This window comes from Taudactylus pleione, unplaced genomic scaffold (assembly GCF_031769625.1).
Source record: "Taudactylus pleione unplaced genomic scaffold, aTauple2 ptg000906l, whole genome shotgun sequence".
Lineage (NCBI taxonomy): Eukaryota > Metazoa > Chordata > Amphibia > Anura > Myobatrachidae > Taudactylus > Taudactylus pleione.
Genome location: NW_028285307.1, coordinates 2,945,434 through 2,972,935, shown reverse-complemented (window position 1 = coordinate 2,972,935; position 27,502 = coordinate 2,945,434). Strand labels below are relative to the sequence as shown.

Sequence of the window (27,502 nt, the reverse complement as noted above, 5' to 3'; positions counted from 1 at the left end):
CTATTGGTTAAACCACCGTTTACCTTGATACGGCAGTATCTCTGCCACTGTTTAATGGCAATCCCTACCTCAAATTGCCCCAATGCCACCCCTAAATCGTGCATTTTAGTTTGCAGACCCCCCGCTTCTCCATAATATGTTGCACTCTATAAACCACCATGGTGGTGGGCATGCAGGGTGCTGCTACCTGGCTACATAACCAGCAATACCCCCATTATCTATGCCAACTACAATAAGAAGAGGCGGGAAAGCCCCATGTCACATCTAGCAGCAGCAGCCGGGCAGCAGCAGACCCCTCTCCTCCCAGCTGTCAGTCACCCAGCCGCAAAGCATGTCGGGAGTTGTGGTGAAACAGCGACGGAACCTCCAGCCAAACACCCTGGTGCGGGAACGCTGTCAGACTCCCTCCCCACAATGCACAGCGACCCTGTGTCGCTTATGCCTCTGGGTGTTGTAGTTCACACACGCCTAAGAACTCGTTGCCAGAGCCAGCTTCTGAACTACAACTCCCGGCATGCCCAGCGATCCACCTGTGCGTGTGACCGTCCTGCCATCAGCACGGGGTTCTCTCAGAGGCGCCGCCCTGCGCAGACCGACAGGCCGTTCTGTGTGGTAGACGTTCGCCGCCGAGCACCCGCTCTGTGAGCCCTGCGAGCTCGGCGCCAAGCCCCCCACCACAGCCGGCGGTCCATAATGACTACATTTCCCGCCTCTCCCCGCGCTCTTCCGGCCCCGCTCGCCTCAGTATAGAGCGCGGTGCCTGATGGGAATTGTAGTCCGCGCTCCCAGCGAGAGCCGCGCCGTCTGACCCCAGCCAGGACTACACGTCCCAGGATGCCCCGCGCCTAGAGGCGGCCGGCTGGCAGCAGAGACCTTGGCGCCGGCGCCGTGCGCGATATTATTGTAGTTCCCCGAGCGGATCAAGATGGCGGCTGCGGCCTCGGCTGGTCCCGGAGCCTCGGGCTCGGTTCGGGGCCGCTTTCCGGGCCGGCCGTGGATGGGGAGGAGCGGAAACAGGGCGGACAGGGCCCGGGTGCCGTTCCACAGCGCCGGGCAGGGGGCGGAGAGCGCCGACCCGACTCAGCTCCAGATCATCGGGTTCCACCAGAACATGAAGCGCCTCTCGGGGGCCTGTGGCCGGGACAGTGACAGCACCGAGGTGGGCGGGAGTCTGGGGGCACCGGGAGGGGGGAGCAGCTGTCACACGGGGGGTAGATGACAGAGTGCGGGTCACTCAGTCCCATGGCTGTGTATCCCTATATATATATATATGTATATATCACCCACATGTAGTGTAACCCCCACTCAGTCCTATGGCTGTGTATCCCCTATATATATATATATATATATATATATATATATATATGTATATGTATATGTATATATATATATCACCCACATGTGTATCCTCACTCAGTCCCATGGCTGTGTCCCCCCACATTTAGAGTATTCCCAATACTATATATCACACACATGTAGAGTATCCCCCACTCAGTCCCATTCCCATGTCCCCCAACATATAGTGACTACCCAATATATATAGTATCACCCACATGTAGTTATCCCATATATATATATATATATATATTCATTCTATATCACCCACATGTAGTGTATCCCCCACTCAGTCCCATGGCTGTGTCCCCCCCCCCCCCACACACACATATATATAGTGTTCCCAATTCAGTGCCAATGCTGTGTCTCCCATATAATGTATTCCTTATTCAGTTCCATTACTGTCCCCCGATTATTCTATACCACAATCAGTCCCATTGCTGCCCCCCCCCCTCCACATTGTATACCTCACTCAGTCCCATTGCTGACCCCCCCCCATATTATATACCCCTTTCAGCCCCATTGTTATGTCCTGCCACATATTGTACCCAACTCAGTCACATTGCTCTCCAACCCCCCCCACTTATTGCATTCCCAACTCTGTCCCTTTGCTGTGTTATAATTCTGTGGGGTAATTGCAGAGAATGCATTCTCTAATACTCCGCCGTCTGCTTCTATAGGTATCTAATGGTACATAGCTCTGTCTGTGGGAGTACTGTCTGCTGCGTAACCCCATGAGAGCCCGGACCAATGGTCACCTTGTGTTTATATTCGTTTTATTGCACAGCAGTGTGCACTGTCCCCAAGAGCTTACACACTACACAATAAATAAGACGATTTGTCCTTTTAAGGCAGTTTGAAATGACAAATCGTGCATTCGCAAAGTGTGTATCCGATTGCGTAATCGCACGATATCGCATGCGGAACTGTGTAGTCTATTGAAGAACTGAATGAGTGATCGTTCCGTCATTAAATAAATCTTCTAGTGTGTACCGGCAATTTTGCATGGTCGAGGGCGAATGTAAATCGCCCAACTGGTGGATCGTCTAGGATGTACCCAGCCCAAGCTAAGTTTACAGAATCCTACTGATGCAATTCTGCATTGAGGAAAATTGTTGAGCTCTGGTGACCGCTGCTGTGATCGATAGTGAGACCTGTGCACTGGTGACCGCTGCTGTGATGGATAGTGAGACCTGTGCACTGGTGACTGCTGCTGTGGTGATTAGTGAGACCTGTGCACTGGTGACCGCTGCTGTGGTGATTAGTGAGACCTGAGCACTGGTGACCGCTGCTGTGGTGCTTAGTGATACCTGTGCACTGGTGACTGCTGCTGTGATGGTTAGTGAGACCTGTGCACTGGTGACTGCTGCTGTGGTGCTTAGTGAGACCTGTGCACTTGTGACCGCTGCTGTGGTGGTTAGTGATACCTATGCACTGGTGACCGCTGCTGTGGTGATTAGTGAGACCTGTGCACTGGTGACCGCTGCTGTGGTGCTTAGTGAGACCTGTGCACTGGTGACCGCTGCTGTGGTCCTTAGTGAGACCTGTGCACTGGTGACCGCTGCTGTGGTCCTTAGTGAGACCTGTGCACTTGTGACCGCTGCTGTGGTCCTTAGTGAGACCTGTGCACTGGTGACTGCTGCTGTGGTGATTAGTGAGACCTGTGCACTGGTGACTGCTGCTGTGGTGGTTAGTGATATCTGTGCACTTGTGACCGCTGCTGTGATGGTTAGTGATACCTGAGCACTGGTGACCGCTGCTGTGATGGTTAGTGAGACCTGTGCACTGGTGACCGCTGCTGTGATGGTTAGTGAGACCTGTGCACTGGTGACCGCTGCTGTGATGGTTAGTGAGACCTGTGCACTGGTGACCGCTGCTGTGGTGATTAGTGAGACCTGTGCACTGGTGACTGCTGCTGTGGTGGTTAGTGATATCTGTGCACTTGTGACCGCTGCTGTGATGGTTAGTGATACCTGAGCACTGGTGACCGCTGCTGTGATGGTTAGTGAGACCTGTGCACTGGTGACCGCTGGTTTGGTGATTAGTGAGACCTGTGCACTGGTGACCGCTGCTGTGGTGCTTAGTGAGACCTGTGCACTGGTGACCGCTGCTGTGGTGATTAGTGAGACCTGTGCACTGGTGACCGCTGTTGTGGTGATTAGTGAGACCTGTGCACTGGTGACTGCTGCTGTGGTGGTTAGTGATATCTGTGCACTTGTGACCGCTGCTGTGATGGTTAGTGAGACCTGTGCACTGGTGACCGCTGCTGTGGTGGTTAGTGATACCTATGCACTGGTGACCGCTGCTGTGGTGCTTAGTGAGACCTGTGCACTGGTGACCGCTGCTGTGGTGCTTAGTGAGACCTGTGCACTGGTGACCGCTGCTGTGGTCCTTAGTGAGACCTGTGCACTGGTGACCGCTGCTGTGGTCCTTAGTGAGACCTGTGCACTTGTGACCGCTGCTGTGGTGATTAGTGAGACCTGTGCACTTGTGACCGCTGCTGTGGTGATTAGTGAGACCTGTGCACTGGTGACCGCTGCTGTGGTGATTAGTGAGACCTGTGCACTGGTGACTGCTGCTGTGGTGGTTAGTGATATCTGTGCACTTGTGACCGCTGCTGTGATGGTTAGTGATACCTGAGCACTGGTGACCGCTGCTGTGATGGTTAGTGAGACCTGTGCACTGGTGACCGCTGGTTTGGTGATTAGTGAGACCTGTGCACTGGTGACCGCTGCTGTGGTGCTTAGTGAGACCTGTGCACTGGTGACCGCTGCTGTGGTGATTAGTGAGACCTGTGCACTGGTGACCGCTGCTGTGGTGATTAGTGAGACCTGTGCACTGGTGACTGCTGCTGTGGTGGTTAGTGATATCTGTGCACTTGTGACCGCTGCTGTGATGGTTAGTGAGACCTGTGCACTGGTGACCGCTGCTGTGATGGTTAGTGAGACCTGTGCACTGGTGACCGCTGGTTTGGTGATTAGTGAGACCTGTGCACTGGTGACCGCTGCTGTGGTGCTTAGTGAGACCTGTGCACTGGTGACCGCTGCTGTGGTGATTAGTGAGACCTGTGCACTGGTGACCGCTGTTGTGGTGATAGTGAGACCTGTGCACTGGTGACCGCTGCTGTGATGGTTAGTGAGACCTGAGCACTGGTGACCGCTGCTGTGGTGGTTAGTGATATCTGTGCACTGGTGACCGCTGGTTTGGTGCTTAGTGATATCTGTGCACTGGTGACCGCTGGTTTGGTGCTTAGTGAGACCTGTGCACTGGTGACCGCTGCTGTGGTGCTTAGTGAGACCTGTGCACTGGTGACCGCTGCTGTGGTGATTAGTGAGACATGTGCACTGGTGACCGCTGCTTTGGTGATTAGTGAGACCTGTGCACTGGTGACCGCTGCTGTGATGATTAGTGAGACCTGTGCACTGGTGACCGCTGCTGTGGTGCTTAGTGAGACCTGTGCACTGGTGACCGCTGCTGTGGTGATTAGTGAGACCTGTGCACTGGTGACCGCTGCTGTGATGGTTAGTGAGACCTGAGCACTGGGGACCGCTGCTGTGGTGCTTAGTGAGACCTGTGCACTGGTGACCGCTGCTGTGGTGCTTAGTGAGACCTGTGCACTGGTGACCGCTGCTGTGATGCTTAGTGAGACCTGTGCACTGGTGACCGCTGCTGTGGTGCTTAGTGAGACCTATGCACTGGTGACCGCTGCTGTGGTGATAGTGAGACCTGTGCACTGGTGACCGCAGCTGTGATGGTTAGTGAGACCTGTGCACTGGTGACCGCTGCTGTGGTGCTTAGTGAGACCTGTGCACTGGTGACCGCTGCTGTGGTGATTAGTGAGACCTGTGCACTGGTGACCGCTGCTGTGGTGGTTAGTGATATTTGAGCACTGGTGACCGCTGCTGTGGTGGTTAGTGATATCTGTGCACTTGTGACCGCTGCTGTGATGGTTAGTGATACCTGAGCACTGGTGACCGCTGCTGTGATGGTTAGTGAGACCTGTGCACTGGTGACCGCTGCTGTGGTGATTAGTGAGACCTGTGCACTGGTGACCGCTGGTTTGGTGATTAGTGAGACCTGTGCACTGGTGACTGCTGCTGTGGTGCTTAGTGAGACCTGTGCACTGGTGACCGCTGCTGTGATGGTTAGTGAGACCTGAGCACTGGGGACTGCTGCTGTGGTGGTTAGTGATATTTGAGCACTGGTGACCGCTGCTGTGGTGCTTAGTGAGACCTGTGCACTGGTGACCGCTGCTGTGGTGCTTAGTGAGACCTGTGCACTGGTGTCCGCTGCTGTGGTGATTAGTGAGATCTGTGCACTGGTGACCGCTGCTGTGATGGTTAGTGAGACCTGAGCACTGGTGACCGCTGCTGTGGTGCTTAGTGAGACCTGTGCACTGGTGACCGCTGCTGTGGTGCTTAGTGAGACCTGTGCACTGGTGACCGCTGCTGTGGTGCTTAGTGAGACCTGTGCACTGGTGACCGCTGCTGTGGTGATTAGTGAGACTTGTGCACTGGTGACCGCTGCTGTGGTGGTTAGTGATATTTGAGCACTGGTGACCGCTGCTGTGGTGGTTAGTGATATCTGTGCACTTGTGACCGCTGCTGTGATGGTTAGTGATACCTGAGCACTGGTGACCGCTGCTGTGATGGTTAGTGAGACCTGTGCACTGGTGACCGCTGCTGTGGTGATTAGTGAGACCTGTGCACTGGTGACCGCTGGTTTGGTGATTAGTGAGACCTGTGCACTGGTGACTGCTGCTGTGGTGCTTAGTGAGACCTGTGCACTGGTGACCGCTGCTGTGATGGTTAGTGAGACCTGAGCACTGGTGACCGCTGCTGTGGTGCTTAGTGAGACCTGTGCACTGGTGACCGCTGCTGTGGTGCTTAGTGAGACCTGTGCACTGGTGACCGCTGCTGTGATGGTTAGTGAGACCTGTGCACTGGTGACCGCTGCTGTGGTGATTAGTGAGACCTGTGCACTGGTGACCGCTGGTTTGGTGCTTAGTGAGACCTGTGCACTGGTGACCGCTGGTTTGGTGCTTAGTGAGACCTGTGCACTGGTGACCGCTGCTGTGGTGCTTAGTGAGACCTGTGCACTGGTGACCGCTGCTGTGGTGATTAGTGAGACCTGTGCACTGGTGACCGCTGCTTTGGTGCTTAGTGAGACCTGTGCACTGGTGACCGCTGCTTTGGTGATTAGTGAGACCTGTGCACTGGTGAACGCTGCTGTGGTGATTAGTGAGACCTGTGCACTGGTGACCGCTGGTTTGGTGATTAGTGAGACCTGTGCACTGGTGACCGCTGCTGTGGTGCTTAGTGAGACCTGTGCACTGGTGACCGCTGCTGTGATGGTTAGTGAGACCTGAGCACTGGTGACCGCTGCTGTGGTGGTTAGTGATATTTGAGCACTGGTGACCGCTGCTGTGGTGCTTAGTGAGACCTGTGCACTGGTGACCGCTGCTGTGGTGATTAGTGAGACCTGTGCACTGGTGACCGCTGGTTTGGTGATTAGTGAGACCTGAGCACTGGTGACCGCTGCTGTGGTGGTTAGTGATGTTTGAGCACTGGTGACCGCTGCTGTGGTGCTTAGTGAGACCTGTGCACTGGTGACCGCTGCTGTGGTGCTTAGTGAGACCTGTGCACTGGTGACCGCTGCTGTGGTGCTTAGTGAGACCTGTGCACTGGTGACCGCTGCTGTGGTGATTAGTGAGACCTGTGCACTGGTGACCGCTGGTTTGGTGATTAGTGATATCTGTGCACTGGTGACCGCTGCTGTGGTGATTAGTGAGACCTGTGCACTGGTGACCGCTGCTGTGGTGCTTAGTGAGACCTGTGCACTGGTGACCGCTGCTGTGGTGCTTAGTGAGACCTGTGCACTGGTGACCGCTGCTGTGGTGCTTAGTGAGACCTGTGCACTGGTGACCGCTGCTGTGGTGATTAGTGAGACCTGTGCACTGGTGACCGCTGGTTTGGTGATTAGTGAGACCTGAGCACTGGTGACCGCTGCTGTGGTGGTTAGTGATATTTGAGCACTGGTGACCGCTGCTGTGGTGCTTAGTGAGACCTGTGCACTGGTGACCGCTGCTGTGGTGCTTAGTGAGACCTGTGCACTGGTGACCGCTGCTGTGGTGCTTAGTGAGACCTGTGCACTGGTGACCGCTGCTGTGGTGCTTAGTGAGACCTGTGCACTGGTGACCGCTGCTGTGGTGATTAGTGAGACCTGTGCACATGAAATTTCTTTAATTGTCAAATACATTTTATTTCTCACTGTAAGTAACAAAGTTGTGAGCGGGCCGTATTTAGCTATAGTATCACAGTGACATATTTAGCTATAGTTTATTGGCAATTTGGAGATCTATACTGGAGGGGATTGTGTATTTTAGGGAAAGCCTGGGGCAGTCTGTGCTTGTTTTAATTCTCGCTACATTTTATATTTTGATGACTGTTACAATCTATATTGGCTGGCTGCTACTCTTTCTCCCAGCCCTGTGTGATTCATAGTAGCAGAGTATAGTGTTTGGTTTGTTACTGGTATTCCATAGTGTCAGTACTCCTGAAAGCTTCCTATTTACAATGTGAGAGGTCAGGCTAAAGTTCAACCTTACCCCGGCCGTCTTTGGGGAACCTTCTGTGAGGGATATTACTAGTATCACCGAACAATTTCTTCCTGATTTCAATAATAATGTTATTTCCCCGAATGAGCAGTTTGCTAGTTTTCACTTTTGATGCCTTGACGTAGTCAGATTTATGTCGAAAGCTCATTTGCTTGTTATATTCTATTAAAAGGCAGTTTAATGTACATTTACACTGTACTGAAAACTGTTGCTTCATTTTCAGCCATTTAGTTTTTTCTTTTTGCCATAAATTCGTGTCATACTTTAATGAAAAATCACAACTTTATCCTTTATCTTTCCGTGTTACCATAGCTTGTAGATGTGAGATGCTGGACGGCTGGTTATTAACATGCTGCAGCCAGTTCAGTGTCATTTGGGTCTGGGAAACTTACAGGGCTAAATGTAATAACCTGCCAGCCGGTGCCGTTGCGGGAATACATGTGATAATGGCCGTATTTTTAAAGCAGCAAGCATGTTAAAGGCTAAATCAAGCTGGTTTAGCCTTTAACATGCTTGCTGCTTTAAAAATACGGCCATTATCGCATGTATTCCCGCAGCGGCACCAGCTAATGCTGCAGCCACTCTAAGGGGCCTATGTATCAAAGCTTGATGGGAGATAAAATTGTGAAATATATATCACCAACCAATCGGCTCCAAACTATCATTTCTTAAACGCAGCCTGCAAAATGTAAGTTAGAAGCTGATTGGCTGGTGATATATATCTCACAATTTTATCTCACATCAAGCTTTGATACGTAGGCCCCTTAGGGCGGTATCTAATCAGCCCCGACGCCGGCACGTATCAAGGATTTTTTCTTCGGGACTTGGTGTGTCCTGAAAAATTATCCCCGAAAAGTGCATTTTTTTTTTTCACCAGCCACGATGACGAAACCGCACACGGGTCGGTGAAATTAAAACGTTTTCGGGCAAATGATCCTATTTGTTCGTCCAAACAAATAGGATAGGGTGGGGAAAAAAAATGGAGATTATTTACGCAAAATCCCAGTTTTTGATTTTTTTTTTTTTTGGCCCCGAAAAAATATCAGCGCTAATTGGATACTGCCCTAAATGTACTGAGACACCCACCGGCAGCTTCAAATATCCAAGCAAGTGCGTAACCACCGTCGCAGATAATTGGCTATCTGAGTAGACAATGGTCACAGAGAAATGTCCGCCTGAAATGAGCCTTCGGAACCACTCTATCTGCGTACGGGATTGCAGTCGCAGGCTGCGACATGGCTAGTAATGTCTGGGACACGCCTGCTTTTTCTGCTGTCGCTCCACATTACCGCCCCTAAACGCTCCCTGACTGTCAATCACTTAGTAAAGGAAATCTAGCTGTGAGCGGCATCGCCGAGCTACTGTGGTGCGTGTGCAGTGCGACAGTCGCTTAACGCCATACATCTCTGCCTCGGGCCCTCAGAAGCATTGTGCACTTTGTTTTATATATCACCTCTTATTCTATTAGTTTCTTTTTTTCTGCTTCTATGGATTTTCCAGATAAATGATTTTCCCAAAATTGTGACAGTGTCTGTAAAATCTCTTTCCCCTACTTAGCCCCCATTTTCATGGTGATCCATCGGAGTCTGATGCTTCTAGCCATGCAATTGCTGTACCATCGCCCTCTCTCGTAGGAGTACATATAAATAAAGGCTTCTTGCACTGAGTAATCCATACCTTTGTTCTAGAGAAGATGTAAATGTAATTACAGTGTGAGCCCTGGCTGTCTGTCTTGTCATGAGATCAGGATAATCCTATCTTGGTGATGTCTTTTAGGAAACGCCCTTTTCTGAATGTAAGATCACTATTCTTGTGCAGTGTACGATAGTGTATGTGACACGGGGACTTTCCTCTGCGTCATGGCGCCAGGTGCAGAAGTAATCTTCAGTTTGTAGTGATAGACCATGAGAGCTATGAAGGCGCCCCCCCCATACACGGTGCAATTTTTATTACACGATTTGCCCGTTTTCGATCGATTGGAACAACCATTCGTGTAAAAAGTGCTGTTTGGGGTTAATGCCGATGCGTGCCCCCCGCCGTCGTACATCGTCGTCGCTGATCAATTGAAGCTGCAGAAAGATATCGTGCTATCACGATTTGGCACACATCGTTTCGTGTGCGCGCGCATGGTGAATTGGACGATGGATGATATGTTGTCACTTGTCCTCCCATTATCTACATTCCAGCATCGTGAGGTTGTTTGCTACAAACAATATTTCGTTTACGATCTGCAGTCGGTTACGACCCATCTATATCACTTGTATAATGGTTCCGTGTGTGGACACCATGTCGTTTGACCGGGAGTGTTCAGGAATTTAAGGGAAATCGCGAACGAGATTGGATCGTTTGCAAATCGCACCGTGTATGTGGGCCTTAAGGTGTTGAGGTGTGCAAAGCCCTCCCTCCAGCTCTGGCTACACGTGTGCTAGATGGACAGCGAAGCCAGTTATATAATTACCTGAAATTGCCCTTAAAGAGAAATATACTATTTCTACTCATGATCACATATTGGTGCATTTGCCTAAAGCCGCATTAGCATATAGTAGATAAATGTTACTAACCATCTTCCACCCATCAGCACCCCGGCAGGCTGCTCCATGGAGTCACAGAACCAGCAAATAAATTCTGTTCCACTGGGTCTGTGCGATGAGCCTGCAGAGCCTTGGGAGTATTAGATGCATGGAGCTGCCTCCAGGGCCCGGTCTAGAGTAGGGCGGAAGATTATTATTTATTTGATGGCAGTTCAGCTTGAAACATGAAGATAAATGAATCTGCAGATTCATTTACAGCCACCGCTCTGACCTTATGGTGTAATGGCTTTCAGAAGAGCAGCAGCACCCCTATTTATCATCTTCTGTGATGCCTTTTGAACAAAGCGACCTTCAGACCTGGGAGAGCTCTTATACATAAGTACTAAAATAATGTTTTTTGGGTTGTTTTTCGGTTTCCCTTGCACCTGTGAAATTTCTTGAACCCTAAAAGCTTTGTAGCATGAGATGATATTGTACTGACACATTGCTTATTTTATAACCAATATATTTTCGGATGACCTGGCCCATGTGGTGAAGACGGTGGCCATGGCACTTGGGGGTTGATCCCTTGTGCTGCAATGCCTTTTTTTATATGGACCTTGAATGCTAGGCACCATGTACTGTAAATGTATTTGAAGTAACTTGTTTTAACACGTATCGGGGGCCGTGCTGCACTCAGCAGCTTCTCATCGCTAGCTACATCCTCAGATCTTTCTGCATGTACAAAAGATCTGAGAATGCGACCGTCAACCTGCGGGAGCGCACGTCAGCATCCTACATACACACTGGACGATGTAAACGATTTGTCGTTCCGATGCGTCAGAATCGGCCAAATCGCTCAAGGTATCGTCTAGTGTGTAGGGGGGGCCTTTAGAGGTAAAGGGGATGGATTGTAGCCTGCTGTATTGTATCCAAGTGTATGTACTTCTGAAGACCTCTTCTATGCTGTGCTTGACTCAAGCACCTTTTGCAAGAGTTCTAGTCAACTTATGAACAACAAACATCTTGCCTTAAGGCGCCTACATCTGCTTGTATCCTGTGTCCACCAGAATAGCGCAAAATGTTAATGTTCTCCGGCCGTTCTGGATTGAGCCCAGTGCCTCCGAGCTGGAAGCCTTTGCCAGTTACCCCGTGCTGACTGGTACATAGTGAGCGATGAGTGGATAGTGGTAGAAGCCTCTGTGGAATGAGTGGTCCCAGGTGTCGGTGTAGAAGACGGGTGGCGGCAGCGAGTTATCCGCCCATTACACAGTGGGAGGAGTCGGTAGCAGACTGGTAATGACAGTGAGAGGGAATCTCTGTGTAGTGATGTAAGGCCACTCGGGTTACTCAGGGACAAGTAACCACCACTATTCTATCCATGACGCAAAGCTGTGATTGCCTGGTGGAGCGTGTCCACCATGGGTGGACTAGCTCCTCGGGTGGCTAGGATCTGCCAAATAACTCCACCCTGAATCTAATAAAGGGCTATTTGCAGCACATGATAACATAAGGGGCAAAGAACAAGATGATGTGTCCTGGGGAGATACGAGTGTATATGGGAGATACTGAGGAAACATCTGCCCTAAGATGCCACTTTCATGGCACCAACCCGGTTCCCCAAATGAGGGGTATAAAAGTTCTTGGGCTTGGCCGGATATTATAGGAGGGTTTTTATTTTTTTGCTTTTTACATTTTTTATTGAGTTTACAAAGAAATACATATAGTGGGAACAGAAAATATAATAGGGAGAGATTAGGGTAATGAAAAAGACATCATCTGAGCGAAAGCCCAGGGGGACAAAACACAGTTTATTATATAATAATCTAGACATATTACATAGAACAAATAAAAATATATACATATAACAATAATACAACAAGATCAAGAATCGTCTGTAGGAGAATGAAGGATGCCAAGGTCTATATTCCCACTAAGTAATAAGGGACGACCTAGTGACTCTCTATATTCACACCAACCGAACCAGAAGAGGAATACGGGCAATCAGAGGTTTCGAAAAGTGTTTTTGAATCTTGTTCTCTATGGAAGCCAAATTAGGAACAACTGCGGACCTCCACAATAGCTGCCTTAAGGCCATATTCAATTAGGCTGCGAAAACCCATTATCGGCGATACTTTATCGCCGATGACGTCAATTTTGTCGGTTTCACTCTTCCCCATATTCAATTTCAAAGACTTTTCGCAAGTGCGAAAAGTCTTTGCCAAAATCCAGGGATAAGTTTTCACCATAGAATAGGTGGCGGAAAAAAATGCAGAATTGGGGTTTTGGGGTACAAACTAAAAAAAAAGTACCCTGCACCCCTTGGACTGTCCCCCAAAGGTATTTTGTGTAAAAAAGAAAAATTAAAGTTCCACTGGACACCTAAAAAAAAAAATGCTTTCGTTTTGGGGGCAAAAAAAAAAAGTTGGGGGACAAATTTATAAACTAGCGAAATGGACTCGCGGGGGGGGGGGGGCAAGTATGCGGCAGGTGTTTTTTTGATTGCGGTTGGTTGCGGCCGGTGAATTTTTAATTAATTTTAAAAGTTCACTTATGAGCTTAGAAATATGCTTGCACCCATTTTCATGTACCCCAAATTTGATGGGACTAGTTATTTTTCCCCCCAAAATTTTGATAAATGCTATTCTTCACCACTTTGTCAAAGATGCATAAAAGCCACAAATATCTTTAACAGGGCTTTTTTTTACCGCGGGGGGTGACAGGCTGATTTCCCCAAAAGTGACAGGACTTTTCGCTAATTACCTTTTCGCCGGCTTCCGTTTTCACCGCTTTGAAAGTGAATACGGGGATTCACCGGCACGCGCTTGATACTTTTTCGCACACAAAAGCTTAGATGACGGCAAAAAGTCCACACTGGGCGATTAGAATAAAAGATTAAACTATTACGATATCGTATTCATTTAATCGTTCATTAATCGTTCTATTCAATGTCAAAAACGACCAGCGATGTGCACTCCCGCTGGTCGTTTTCGAAATTGTTAATCTTCGGTACATTCTGCCCGATGTGGACAATGACGTTATCGTTCAGTTTGTACATGTTGATCGTTTACAAAATAATTTAGAAAAAAGGTGTACTAGGTTGAAAAAGATCAAAGATTGATCTTGAAAGATCAGCGATATCTTTCAGGTTGCAGATCGCCCAGTGTGTACGCTCCTTTAGTGGGAGTTAGTCGGTCTGTGCTTTGGGGACATCAACCAGCCATGACGCCATTTAGCTCCATTATTCTCCTAACAGATGCTTCTGCTGTGGGCTTGCTCCCTGAGATGTCATTCTGTCCTGCGTCCAGTGTTGTATGTAAGGAAGAAACTCTGGGCCTGATTCAGAGCCGGACGCTTTGACCAGAGCGCTCGCTCTGAATCAGGGCCCTCCTACATGAAAATGGAGCGGCCTCTTGGATGCCACCCACAGCTTATGCAAGTGTCCATGATGATGGTAGGGTCTCGCTGCCGCAAGCCCTGGAGTGATTTTGGCTCTATCAGAGCCCAAATCACTCCCACTGACATCACTAGTGATGTCAGTGGGGCCGGCTTCAGACGGTAGGCGTTCCCATGTGAACGCCTCTGTCTGACAGCCACGCCCCCGGCACGCCCACCAAAGGGGGCGTGCTGTCAATCAACATCGACAGCACGCCCCCTTTGGTGCGAGACCCGGAGCGACGGAGAGCCCGTCGCTGGCCGGGTCTCGTGCATGCGCACGTCATGCGCAGTGGGGCAACATCGACCCGCTTGCGAGCGTCCTGCGCTCGCGAGCGGATCTAAATGACCCCCTCTGTACCCAGGACACCTAGTACCCCGTCATGCTTTTCTGTGCCATGGGCAGTTGGGGCCCTCGCCACAGGGCAGTTTATTTTGTTGACTCGGCCCCTTTGAGGTGGCATTTGAGGTTTCCTGATAGAATACTCACGTTCCATAGGACTGCACACGTGATTTCCAGCCCGGTCCATGCATGATTCCCTTGCCTTCATTTATAATGGTCTGGGATTTAGGTTAAGAATCCACTATTTTGAGACCCGTCCAATCTAAATTAACAGCATAAAGTTGATGTAATCCGGAGCTTAAATTGTGCCGATTACTTTACAAGCCTGTAATGGGTCTCGTCGGTTGACATTCAGCGACGTGAAAAATTGTTGATTGAATAGGAGATCTGCTTGCTGGTAGATTGTGAATCGGCCACATGCGAGTATGGCGTTTGCTTCTCCATAGCATTGTGTAATCCCGCCCCTTCCTCGCTTTGGGCGGAGTTATGCGCTTCGTACCTCCCAGCAGGTAGAGGTGAGATCGCCCTGTGCTATCTATGCCAATAAACGGGTGGGTATAGTAATGCCGCTGTTGTACTTAATCTGTGTCCCATATCCTGATTCCTGCCCTGTCCTCAACACTATACAGAAGCTGTGATCTCACTGGCCATGGTCCTTTATCTTTAATATACCAAGCAGCGAAGAACAGTTTGGTGGATTAACCCTGTCTGACTACTTCTGTACTGCAAATAAAAGTATAGTGTTCGCTCACATCAGCTTAATGACTTCTATACTGCCTCAGAGTGATGTAAGATAGAGGAGCTTTGCCTTCCAGGGCATCTGTTTAGAACTGGTACTTGTCAGCAAAGGAACGGGCTAGGTAACCACCTGGACCCGACACACTGATGAGATCGCCTTTTACACGTCATGAGAAAGTGGTCAACGTGTTTGCCCGCTGTATCTGTGTCCTGACAATGCCCCTCACGGTGCGCTCAGACCTCTAGCTACAGTGCCTTGCAAAAATTTTCACCCCCCCTTATGCATTTTTCTTGTTTTGTTGCCTCACAACCTGGAATTACAATGGATTGTGTGAAGGTGTGCGTCATGTCATTCACACAACATGCCTACAGCTGTGACGTTGTGTTTTTTTTTTTATATATTGTAAATCAAACAACATTTAGGACAACATAACAGAAAACGTCAACATGCATAACTATTCAACCCCCTAAAGTCAGTACTTTGTCGAGCCACCTTTTGCTGCGTTTACAGCTGCAAGTCGCTTTGGATAAGTCTCTATGAGCTATATGCCACATCTTGCCCCATGGATTTTTGCCCATTCCCCAAGGCAAAACTGCTCCAGCTCCTTCATGTTGGATGGTTTCCGCTTGTGAACAGCAATCTTCAAGTCTGACCACAGATTCTCACTTGGATTGAGATCTTGGCTATGACTAGACCATTCCAACACATTAAATGTTTCCCCTTAAACCACTGGAGTGTTGCATTAGCAGTATGCATCGGGTCATTGTCCTGCTGGAAGGTGAACCTCCGTCCCAGTCTCATATCACAGGCAGACTGACACAGGTTTTGCTCAAGAATATCCCTGTATTTAGCACCATCCATCTTTCCCTCGACTCAAATCAGCTTCCCAGTCCCTGCTGCTGACAAACATCCCCCCAGCATGATGCTGCCACCACCATGTGTCACTGTGGGGATGGTGTTCTTGGGGTGATGGGATGTGTTGCGTTTGCGCCCGACATAGCGTTTTCCTTGGTGGCCGAAAAGTTAAATTTTAGTCTCATCTGACCAGAGCACCTTCCTCCATACATTTGGGGAGTCGCCCACATGCCTTTTTGGCAAACTCAAATCGTGTCCTCTTATTTTTATCACTAAGTAATGGCTTTTTTCTGGCCACTCTCCCATGAAGCCCAGCTCTATGGAGTGTATGGCTTATTGTGGTCACAGGCACAGATACACCAGTCTCTGCTGTGGAACTCTGCAGCTCCTTCAGGGTTACTCTTGGTCTCTGTGCTGCCTCTCTGATTAATGCCCTCCTTGCCCGGTCTGTGAGATTTGGTGGGCGGCCCTCTCGTGGCAGGTTTGTTGTGGTACCATGTTCTTTCCATTTGATGATGGTGGATTTGATGGTGCTCCGGGGGATCATCAAAGATTTGGATATTTTTTTTTATAACCCAGAATTGTAATTCTCAACAACTTTGTCCCTGACGTGTTTGGAGAGCTCCTTGGTCCTCATGGTGTGAGGCCTCTCGCTTAGTGGTGTTGCAGCCTCTGGGGCCTTTCAGGAAAGGTGCGTCTATACTGACAGATCATGTGACACTTAGATGTCACACAGGTGGGCTTCATTTCACTAATTATATGACTTCTTAAGGTAATTTGAGAACTTTTGAGGGGCTTCATAGGAAAGGGGGTGATTACATATGCACATGCCAATTTTCTGAATTTTATTTATACAGATTCTTATATATAATTGTTTTTTTTTTCTCTCATTTCACTTCCCCAAATCAGACTATTTTGTGCAGATCCATCACATAAAGTTCAGATAAAAAAAAAAAAATGACAAAAGGTAAAAAGCCAAGGGAGGGGGTGAAAACTTTTGCAAGGCGCTGTATGTAAGGAAGCAGTGGGTATGTAGATGTCTCAGAAGAATTGGGTGAGCTATAGCTTTTGGAAAAACGTAATAAAAAGATGTTACTTCTGCAATACCCATGGTGGGGCTGTCATACTCTGGGGAGCCTCCCTGCCCGCTCGGTGGAGTCTGGTAGCCTCCACGGTCTTACTCACCCGGGGCACTCAAAATAGGAGGCTGACTGTAACCTTGGTGATCGGGTAAAATTAGCTTAACCAATGGGGATTGCCATGAGGAGGAGGGGCGTTTTCTGCATGGAGTGCGCGTAGGGTTCTACCAGCCAGAATTATTTATATCTCCTTTTGCAATTATCAGTTATCAGAACATCTGAGTCACAAGATCTGTAATATCGCCGCTTTGTGATCAAGATCTGGTCTTTCCTGTGAGCGTCCCAGGCCGCCTGTGAGATCCGGATTATTATTTGATAGAGATAGAGATATATATATACATATATATTTATTATACATTATACACTCTGACTCCCTGTTGTACGTTTAATATCTGATACTGATCCCGGTCAAAAACAAGGACTGTCTGGCAGGCAGTACAGGTTGAGTCTCCCATATCCAAAATGCTTGGGACCAAGGGTATTTTGGATATCGGAATATTCCGTATTTTGGAATATTTGTATACCATATTGAAATGTCTTAGTAATAGGGCCCAAATCTAAACACAGAATGCATTTATGTATTATATACACCTTATACACACTGCCTGAATGTAATTTTATACAATATTTTCAATAATTTTGTGGCTCAAACAAAGTTTGTGTACATACATGAAATTCATTTATGTTTCATATACACCCTATACACACAGCCTATAGGTCATTTTATACTTTATTTTTAATAATTGTGTGCCTTAATAAAGTTTGTGTACATTTAACCATCAAAAATCAAAAGTTTCACTATCTCAGTCATGCCAAAAATATTCCGTATTTCGGAATATTCCGTATTTCGGAATATTTGGATATGGGAGACTCAATCTGTATACTCAATTTACATGTGGGGGATTGCTACAAATAATTGGTTAGATTGCCCATATCTAATATCCTTATAAGGCACGTATGTGTGTAATGAGCCCCCACTACTACAGTCTGTGTACGCTATGGCCACATATCGCTCTACGCCTTGTCGCAGCATTAGTACATGGCTGCTACCAGAATGAAGGTTACCTCTTGGTCATCACATTGCTTGGGTCACTATGCCATGTAGGTTGGTGTTGCTGTCAATTAAGCAAGTTTTTCAATTATTTTTTTTTTAGATGTATTTCAAGAGACTGTCTAGCTTTACACACGCACACTTACACACACCTACACACACCTACACACACCTACACACACACACACCTACACACACACCTACACACACACCTACACACACACCTACACACACACCTACACACACCTACACACACCTACACACACACCTACACACACCTACACACACCTACACACACCTACACACACACACCTACACACACCTACACACACACACCTACACACACACACCTACACACACACACCTACACACACACACCTACACACACACACCTACACACACACACCTACACACACCTACACACACCTACACACACCTACACACACACCTACACACACACCTACACACACACCTACACACACACCTACACACACCTACACACACCTACACCTACACACACACCTACACACACACCTACACACACACACCTACACACACACACCTACACACACACACCTACACACACCTACACACACACCTACACACACACCTACACACACACCTACACACACACCTACACACACACACCTACACACACACCTACACACACACCTACACACACACCTACACACACACCTACACACACACCTACACACACCTACACACACCTACACACACACACCTACACACACACACCTACACACACACACCTACACACACACCTACACACACACCTACACACACACCTACACACACACCTACACACACCTACACACACACCTACACACACACCTACACACACACCTACACACACCTACACACACACCTACACACACACCTACACACACCTACACACACACCTACACACACACCTACACACACACCTACACACACACCTACACACACACCTACACACACACCTACACACACACCTACACACACACCTACACACACACCTACACCTACACACACCTACACACACACCTACACACACACCTACACACACACCTACACACACACCTACACACACACCTACACACACCTACACACACACACCTACACACACACACCTACACCTACACACACCTACACCTACACACACCTACACCTACACCCACACCTACACACACACCTACACACACACCTACACACACACCTACACACACACCTACACACACCTACACCTACACACACCTACACCTACACACACCTACACCTACACACACCTACACACACCTACACACACACCTACACACACACCTACACACACCAAAAATTTACCTCTATGGTGATAAAAACAAAGTTCAGTCAATAAGATAAAACTTATGTTATGGAGGAAGATTTAACAAACCTCTTGTAATTTTGCACATTGATGCATCTGGCGCCATATCCAAGATACTGGCCACGTGCGTGCTGTAAGTAGCCGCGCGTTATTCCGGCACACTAACGGATGGGCCTTGTGTGTTTTTTTTTTATTTTTCAGGAAGATTTTGTGGGTTTCACTGATAACCAAACTGCACGCCGCCCTCTGCGCCTGGCTCTCCGATCCAATAAGGGTAAGTAGTTATCGCCTTCATTTGTGCTTACCATTTATAGCTGGGGCAGTGGATCCTTGTAGTCTCATTGGCTTACAGTCTCCTTTAAAAAATTTTTTTTTAAAAAGTACATTTTCTAAATGATTAATGAATTTAAAGATTGTTCTCTGTTAAAAAGAAAAAAAAAATATGACCACAGAATGTTCAAAAAGAGATTACTGTAATTAAGGGGCATATGTATCAAAGCTTGATGTGAGCTATAGATCACCAACCAATCGGCTTCTAACTTACATTTTACAGGCTGCGTTTAAGAAATGATAGTTTGGAGCTGATTGGTTGGTGATATATATTTCACAATTTTATCTCCCATCAAGCTTTGATACATATGCCCCTTAATGTGCTGGTTGTCTCCCATATCCAAAATGCCTGGGACCAGGAGTATTTTGGATATTGGAATATTCCTTATTTTGGAATAATTGCATACTATAATACTATAATGAGATCTTGGGAATGGGACCCAAATCTAAACACAGAATGTATTTGTTTTATGTACACCATATACACACAGCCTGCAGGTAATTTTAGACAACATTTTCAATAATTTTGTGACTCAGACAAAGCTTGCGCACATACATGAAATATATTTGTTTCATATACACCTTATACACCCAGCCTGAATGTGATTTTATACAATATTTTTAATAATTATGTCCTTTAAACAAAGTTTGTCTACATTGAACCATCAAAAAAAACAAAGGTTTTACTATCTCAGTCATGATAAAAAATAAAATTCTGTATTTCGGAATATTTGGATTTGGGAGACTCAACCTGTAATAGAACAACTCCTTATTGGACCCAAATATCGGAGGGATTAAATGCGCACACTAGCGGCAGCAGTATATGGGTGCTAAAAGAGAGGTCATCCACCTCCCAGGGATGTAATAAACAGAAAAAACAAGTACCCCCACACTGCGCACAGCAAATAATAAAATCAATAATATAATAGTGATCATAAATAGGTAGCTCTTATAATGGACATATAATATGTAAAAAGTCACTTACTGTCAGATGGTTCCAGACACTGTCATTAGGTGGTATAGGGCTTCTCTTCTATCGAATATATAGTGTCCCAATCTTCAAAAAGGTGCTGTATGCGTCAACGTTTTTTCCTCAAAAAGAAGGAAGAGGAAAGAGGGGGAACTGACAGTGCAGTATATCTCGGATAAATAAGTCCTATATAGCAATCCTCCACTTCAAATATTCCAAATCAACCACGTACCATACTCACGTTAAAACGGAGTATAAACCACCCAAAAAAGGTATCTTTTATTGGAATTGGTATGAAATACCGCCTAACCCTAACCACCCCCTTCCCCGCTGCCTAAACCTAAGTCCCCCGGGTGGGTGCCTAACCCCAAGTCCCCCCCGGAGGTGCCTAACCCTCCCTCCCCCTAGCCTAACCCTAGGGGGAGGGAGGGTTATTATATTATATTATTGATTTTATTATTTGCCGTGCGCAGTGTGGGGGTATTTTTTTTTTTTTTCTGTTTATTAATAGAACAACTCCGGCTGTGACGATACAAGTACAGTTCGTGTCAATTACTCTTGGTTGCTGCTGCGGGTCACAGTCAGTAGGGAGTTGCCCGGACAGTAGTCTACTTCTTTAAGTAAATCGTCCCACACGCCAATTTCCTGGCGTCACTGGCTAGATGTCACCATTATGCGCCGCTCTACATGGACCCTGTGATCCCATCCTGGAGTCGGTACCTTTTTGCTGGGGCGTTACATGCATGTAATGAACGTAATCTGTTTTAGACACCGTTTCAATTTAAAGAGCCCACTTGGTCCTAGCCATTGGTTTCAGACCATCACAAATCGCCAGGTGCTGCGTTGGTAAGCCAACATCCTCTGAGGGTTTAGTCAGTACCAGAGTTTTACTTCAGTACAGGACCCTACACACTTTTGCATGCAAGATATAGATTGTTGGGGAAGGACCCTGGCCTGCAGACCCTGAATATAGATAACGGGAGGGGTTTCCTGTTGAGACTAATGGTGACAGATATATCTGCAGATGATGGTTGTTCATACACACTGAACGCCCATCATCTGCTTTGTGCCCCCAGGTCCCAGCAACAGGGGGGCGGGACCTGACGGCCGGTGGGCGAGTGGGGGGGGCTTGTCCTGCCCCCTTCCCTGTGACTACCGCTCTGTGTGCGTCTGCAGACATATCTGTCCCATCGGCTGTGCAGCGCAGCCAACGCGATATGTCTGCAAACAACGCAGTTCAGACATATCGCGGGTACACACTGGCCGACGGGCAGCAGATATATTGACCGATCAATTGATCGGCAAATATATCTGTCAGTGTGTACCCAGCTTTATGTTGCAGACACAAGGAACAATTGCAAGTGCACATCTCCACCATTACTAATTACATATATAATACATTTTTGCAGTAAATAGAGGTTTTAGCTTAATCCTGGCCAAGGTTATGGGTCACCCCAGCGCCTCACACCAGTTTAGGGGTGTCCCGCGCCCTGGACTTTAACCCCAGTATGCTAAGGGCCTAACCCTAAGAGGTTACCTTGACGTGGTGGGTATGCCCATAACCTTGGCCATGATTAAGCTAAAACCTCTCTTTATTGCAAAGTGTTATTGCAAAAATGTATTCTATATGTAATTAGTAATGGTGGAGTTGTGCTCCAGTCATTTTTCCTTTTGTGTCTGCAAGATATGGATTGTTCAATGCTCCACTGCTAGACGGTTACTGTACATCAGGACTGATGGTGCATCCAGATATCTTGCATGAAAATATACGGTTCCATTATAATGCTGTCCTTGGCTTCGTCAGAGTTGACGGTCGCCCTATGCTCTTGGCGCTACTCCCTGTTCGGTGATTTGCAGTCATTTATTTGATACCCATTAGCCCACGGACAAGAAGCCTTGGGGACGTTTTGATGTTTTCACAGTTTGCAATGATGGAGAAAGGAATTCTTTTTACCTTTAACTTAAAAACCAGGCAGGGTCTTTATTTAGCATTATAGTTTTCATTAATTGAGACATTCATTTTATGGGCTTAGTTACACTTATAGGGTGGGATTATTTTATGAACCTCCAGGGCCTCCCTCTGCTTCCAAAATCCCTGGTGAGTGGCTGACATGGTTGCTGGAAGTTCTTATAGCCATCACTGGAATGGGTGACTTTTTTCCTCCCCAAATATGTTAAGTGATCATTTTGTTGGCAGTGGGGGGGGGGGTGGGCTGTTTAAAAAGAAAGTGGACCTTACCTTAAGTACGACATGTATTGTTTGCTAATCTGTTACTCGCAAGTGGAGTCTGTTTTGCTTTAGATCTGCTATATTACATCCTCCGCTTGTTAGTAACAACTTTATTCCAATGGGAAAAAAGCAATCTGTGGAGTTACTCCTAATTTCTTTCTTTTTTTTTTTTTTTTTTTTCTATAGGTCCGAAATCTGTAGTCTCGACGAGCTGTTCACCAGCTGTTCCTGGGGCAAAGCAAGAGGGTACTGTTCCTGGGGCAAAGCAAGAGGATCCTCTTCCCAGTGCAAAGCAAGAGGATCCTCCTAGTGAAAAGCAAGAGAGTCCTGTTCCCATTGTGAAGCAAGAAAGGATTACTGTAGCTGGCGCTAAACATGGAGGACCACCTTTGGCCAGCGCTAAGCATGGGGGACCATCAGTAGCTGGCGCTAAACATGGCAGACCTTCAGTCGCCGGTGCTAAGATTCGGGGACCTTCTGCAGCCGGCGCTAAACATGGCAGACCTTCGTTGGCCAGGTCTAAGAATGGGGGACCTTCTGTGACTGACGCTAAGCAAGTGGGTCCTGCTGTGGCCGGTGCTAAACAAGGGCGACTTGCCGTGGCTGGTTTCAAGCAAGAAAGCCCTACTAGGACTAGCGCTAAGCAAGAAAACTCTACTAGGACTAGCGCTAAGCAAGAAATCCCTATTAGGACTAGTGCTAAGCAAGAAATCCCTGCTAAGACTAGTGCTAAGCAAGAAAGCCCTGCTAAGACTAGTGCTAAGCAAGAAAGCCCTGCTAAGACTAGTGCTAAGCAAGAAAGCCCTGCTAAGACTAGTGCTAAGCAAGAAAGCCCTGCTAAGACTAGTGCTAAGCAAGAAAGCCCTGCTAAGACTAGTGCTAAGCAAGAAAGCCCTGCTAAGACTAGTGCTAAGCAAGAAAGCCCTGCTAAGACTAGTGCTAAGCAAGAAAGCCCTGCTAAGACTAGTGCTAAGCAAGAAAGCCCTGCTAAGACTAGTGCTAAGCAAGAAAGCCCTGCTAGAACCAGTGCTAAGCAAGAAAGCCCTACTGGAACGAGAGCTGAGCAAGAGAGACTTTCAATGCCCAGTGCTAAGCAAGTTTTCACCCCTGAGAAGGTAGTTCGAGTCCATCTCACGCAACTGGACCCCTCTTTGTACAGCTTGAATTCTTCATTTTTGCTTTCTTCAAGAGAGACGCAGAGAGTCTCTGTTAATCATAGCGCGGCTCTGTCGCCCTGTCTTTCCCTTCCCACTGCGAAACAGCAGCAGCCGCACATCGATGATGTCACTCCCCCGAAGCAACAAAACTGCTCTACTCATCCTCCAAAACTGAGCAGACGTCAAAGGCGGAAGAGGAAGAGAACAGGTCATAAAAGCAACTCCGACACTTCACCCAGTCAGGAGAAGACTAACTTCTTGGATGTCAACCCAGTTGCTCACAAAGAGGAAGTCGCCTCTCGGCAGGATTCTCCTGCAAACGAAAGTAATGAAGGCCCTTTTGAAGAAAGTACTTCAGGCCAGAGAAAAAGGCGAATTAATAAATCAAGAAAGTCAGCATCTTCAGGAGGTGTTTCCAAAGTCATTAGGGCCCCCAAAAATCTTAATGCTTCTTCCAAACCTTCCAGCACTGATACAGAGCAACCAACTGGGGAAACGTCTCGTAGAGCTGGAGCGGTGGTTGGAGAGCTGGGCTCCGAAACAAAAGTGAATGCTGAGCGAGTTGGGTCTCTCACTCTTAAACTACAGAGGCTAAGAGACAGTCGGCTTCCCAAAGTTAAGTGGAAGCTACGAGCTGCATACAGGCAAGTGAGTGAGCAAGACAGTGAAGATGAGACTTCGGAGAAAGGTACACTTGAAGCTGGTGACGAGGAAAAAGGGAAAGAACAGAAACTACTGATGAATGATGACCTTGCTGCTGACTGTAGACTTCCTTCTGCGTTAAGCACAGAAGCATTGCCTGAAAAGGAAGAAACCACTGATCAAACCTTGTATAATAGTGGGGATCCAACCAAAGCTTCGGCTGTTGAAGGAGACCAAGTGTCAAACCATGAAGAGAGCGGTCATTCTGAGGAGAAACCTTCGGAGACGACTGTTGTGTCTGAGACTATGCTAGCGGTCGAAGAAGCACTCCCAGAACCTGTAGGGACCCAGTTGGGTTTAGCACCAGTAAATGAACTGGCTGATCTGGGCAGTGCCTCTCCTGCCTTGTCGGAGTCCCTAGGAAAAAGGCTGAGAGTGATGAGAAAGGGGGAGAGAGCTAAGCCGACTTATTCTTGGAGATCTGAGCGTTGTGCCACTCAGAAACTTCTAGCCAAGGTGAAGGAAGCACAGAGCAAAGCCCAACCAAATCTCCAAGCTCAGTCTTCCAAAGCGGTGACCGCCAAAAGTGGTGGCTTCATCAAGCCCACAGTGAGTTTGCGCCCTTCCCGTGTGATTAAAATGCCTCGCAGATTCATGGACGATGATCAGCCGCATCCTGTCACTGTAGTCCCGGCTAAACAGGCTCTGTCCAGGCCAATAATGACCATGGCTGAGCTGGAGCAACAGGTGCTTTCCAATACCATTCTTCCCCCTTCTGACCCTCGTTTTAGTCTTTTTAATGAAGATGATCACCTCAACTTGCTACCTCCAATCTCTCCCCATACAGACTCCACACAAACTGCCTCCTCTCCTTCTTCTTCTGCTTCATCACCAGCTCTTCAGTCTGCTCCATCTGCTCCCCCTGAAAACGCACGCAAAAACATTCTACGAGCACCAACTTTTTGTTGGAACTCTATCAGTATTTCAACTCCTGAGTCCCATGAACCTCAGTGTTCCACTCAACCGCTTTTCCGTTTGTCCTCTCCGGCCTCTCCCGATGAGCCCTTGCAGCCCAGTTCTCCTGTATCTGCACCATCCTCCCCCCTTCCCTCCGACCCCCCTCCCAGGCCAGAGTCTGCCAAGCGGTCTCCACTTCTTCGTGCACCTCAGTTCACTCCCAGTGAAGCGCACTTGAAAATTTACGAAGCTGTTTCCTTTCAGGACAATGAGACCAAAAAGGCTCCCTCTGCTGGTACTAACAGCCGAGCGGCGAAAGACCACAGTCCTATTACTGCAGTCACTGCTTCTTTACCGGAGGTCCTGCTGACCCCTTCAGCTAAGCATGGTGATTTACAGCCTTTAGGCAGAAGGGCGAACCACTTGACATTACCTCTGTTTGTTGGCACTGGCTCGGAGAACTTGGCAGCGCCTTCGAACTCATCTGAAGTTTCTTTAACAAACTCTGAGCTAACTGAAATGCTTCCTGAGGCAGATGAGACCCTAAGCTTGAAATCTGAAAATCCATCCAGCGATCTAGTGCAAAATATGTCACCGGAAAAACCTCTTAAGATTGGAGCCATGACTCTTCGTAGTAGCCATGTTCCTACAGTGTTGCGTAAAGTTACTGTCAAATCACGGTCCCCGTCTCCTGTGGCGCTGTTGTCGCATGAAGAGGGTTCATCTTGTCCACCAAATGAACTTGCCCTCTCCGGCACAGACAAGAAGGTCATCAGCCTGCTCGAAAAAGCCAAAATCCAGCTGTTTAAGATTGATAAGCAGAAGAGTGCTGACCTGGTAAGCGCTCCCTGTTTTACTGTCCTTAAACCGTTTAGAGAGGGTCTACGTCTGCTAGGAGAAATGGCAAAAGACCCAATAATAGTTCAAATGCACTGAAGATTATATTCAGAATACATATGCACTTAATATTGGACTAATATTTTGCAAACTTTGGGTACTTTGGCAGGCACTCTCACCTTTTGGGTATCTTGTTGCCCCTGGGTGTAGTGTAGAACTTTTTTGGTTGTATGTAGCAATATGCGGTTTATGGTAGCTCTCCTCTAGCTAGAAAAAGAGACCTGTATACAGTTTAACTGTGACGCGTTTTGATGCCCGAGGAAGAAGTAGCTATTGAAATGCGTTGCAGATGGCGTACACCTCTTTGCTGATTTGCAGTAATATGAAGTTTGATAGCCCGTAGCTAGCTAGAAAACGTGACCTATATACAGTTCCCACTGTGACGTGTTTTGATGCCCATGGAAGAAGTATCTATTCAAAAATGCATTGCAGATTGTGTACTGGATTCAAGCCCCATGTTTACCATCTGGTTTGGATCCAATAACCCCCAAAGTACGCAAAATAAGTGAAAAATTCTGTGCTCCACCCAGACTAGAGAGGCGAGCTACCTAGGAGGTAACAGCACTGCTAAAGCCGGGTTCATTTATGGATCTATTCAATCTTTTAAACATTTGGTCTTCTAGTGGTGCCTCCTATCTAAATTCTGCAACATACCCAACTGTGTGATGATCGCAGTTGGTTCCTCAGGACGGTGTAGGGTCTATGTGCTAAAAACAAGGGGGGGCTTATTTCTAGCAAATAGAACCTACGCTATTTTTTTTTAATGTGTGTTTTTGTTGTTCCATGAATTACAGAAACAAAAGGTTTTATTTTTGTGGTCTTTGTTACCTTACTTTCTACTTCAGGGTCCACAGGGTGACCTTGGGGGTATAGCTGGATCCTCGGGCACCACGGAGTTAAAGCTTTTAGCTGCTCCCAGGATGCACTTGGGTCCAACCTCCCCTATACCCCGCC

The 27,502-nt window shown here is 47.6% G+C and overlaps 1 protein-coding gene across 4 annotated transcripts in view; it reads left to right on the top strand.

Moving 5' to 3' along the window:
* The first annotated feature begins 668 nt into the window (after positions 1 to 668).
* The window catches only part of KMT2B (lysine methyltransferase 2B), a 91,559-nt gene continuing 64,725 nt past the window's right edge, over positions 669 to 27,502 (top strand). For all 4 annotated transcript variants that reach the window (XM_088459368.1, XM_088459367.1, XM_088459366.1 and 1 more), the window contains exons 1-3: positions 669 to 1,159; positions 19,567 to 19,639; positions 23,082 to 26,488. In XM_088459368.1, the coding sequence (XP_088315494.1) occupies positions 926 to 1,159; positions 19,567 to 19,639; positions 23,082 to 26,488 (3,714 nt within the window). In that variant the 5' untranslated portion in view covers positions 669 to 925. The remainder of the gene's footprint in view (positions 1,160 to 19,566; positions 19,640 to 23,081; positions 26,489 to 27,502) is intronic.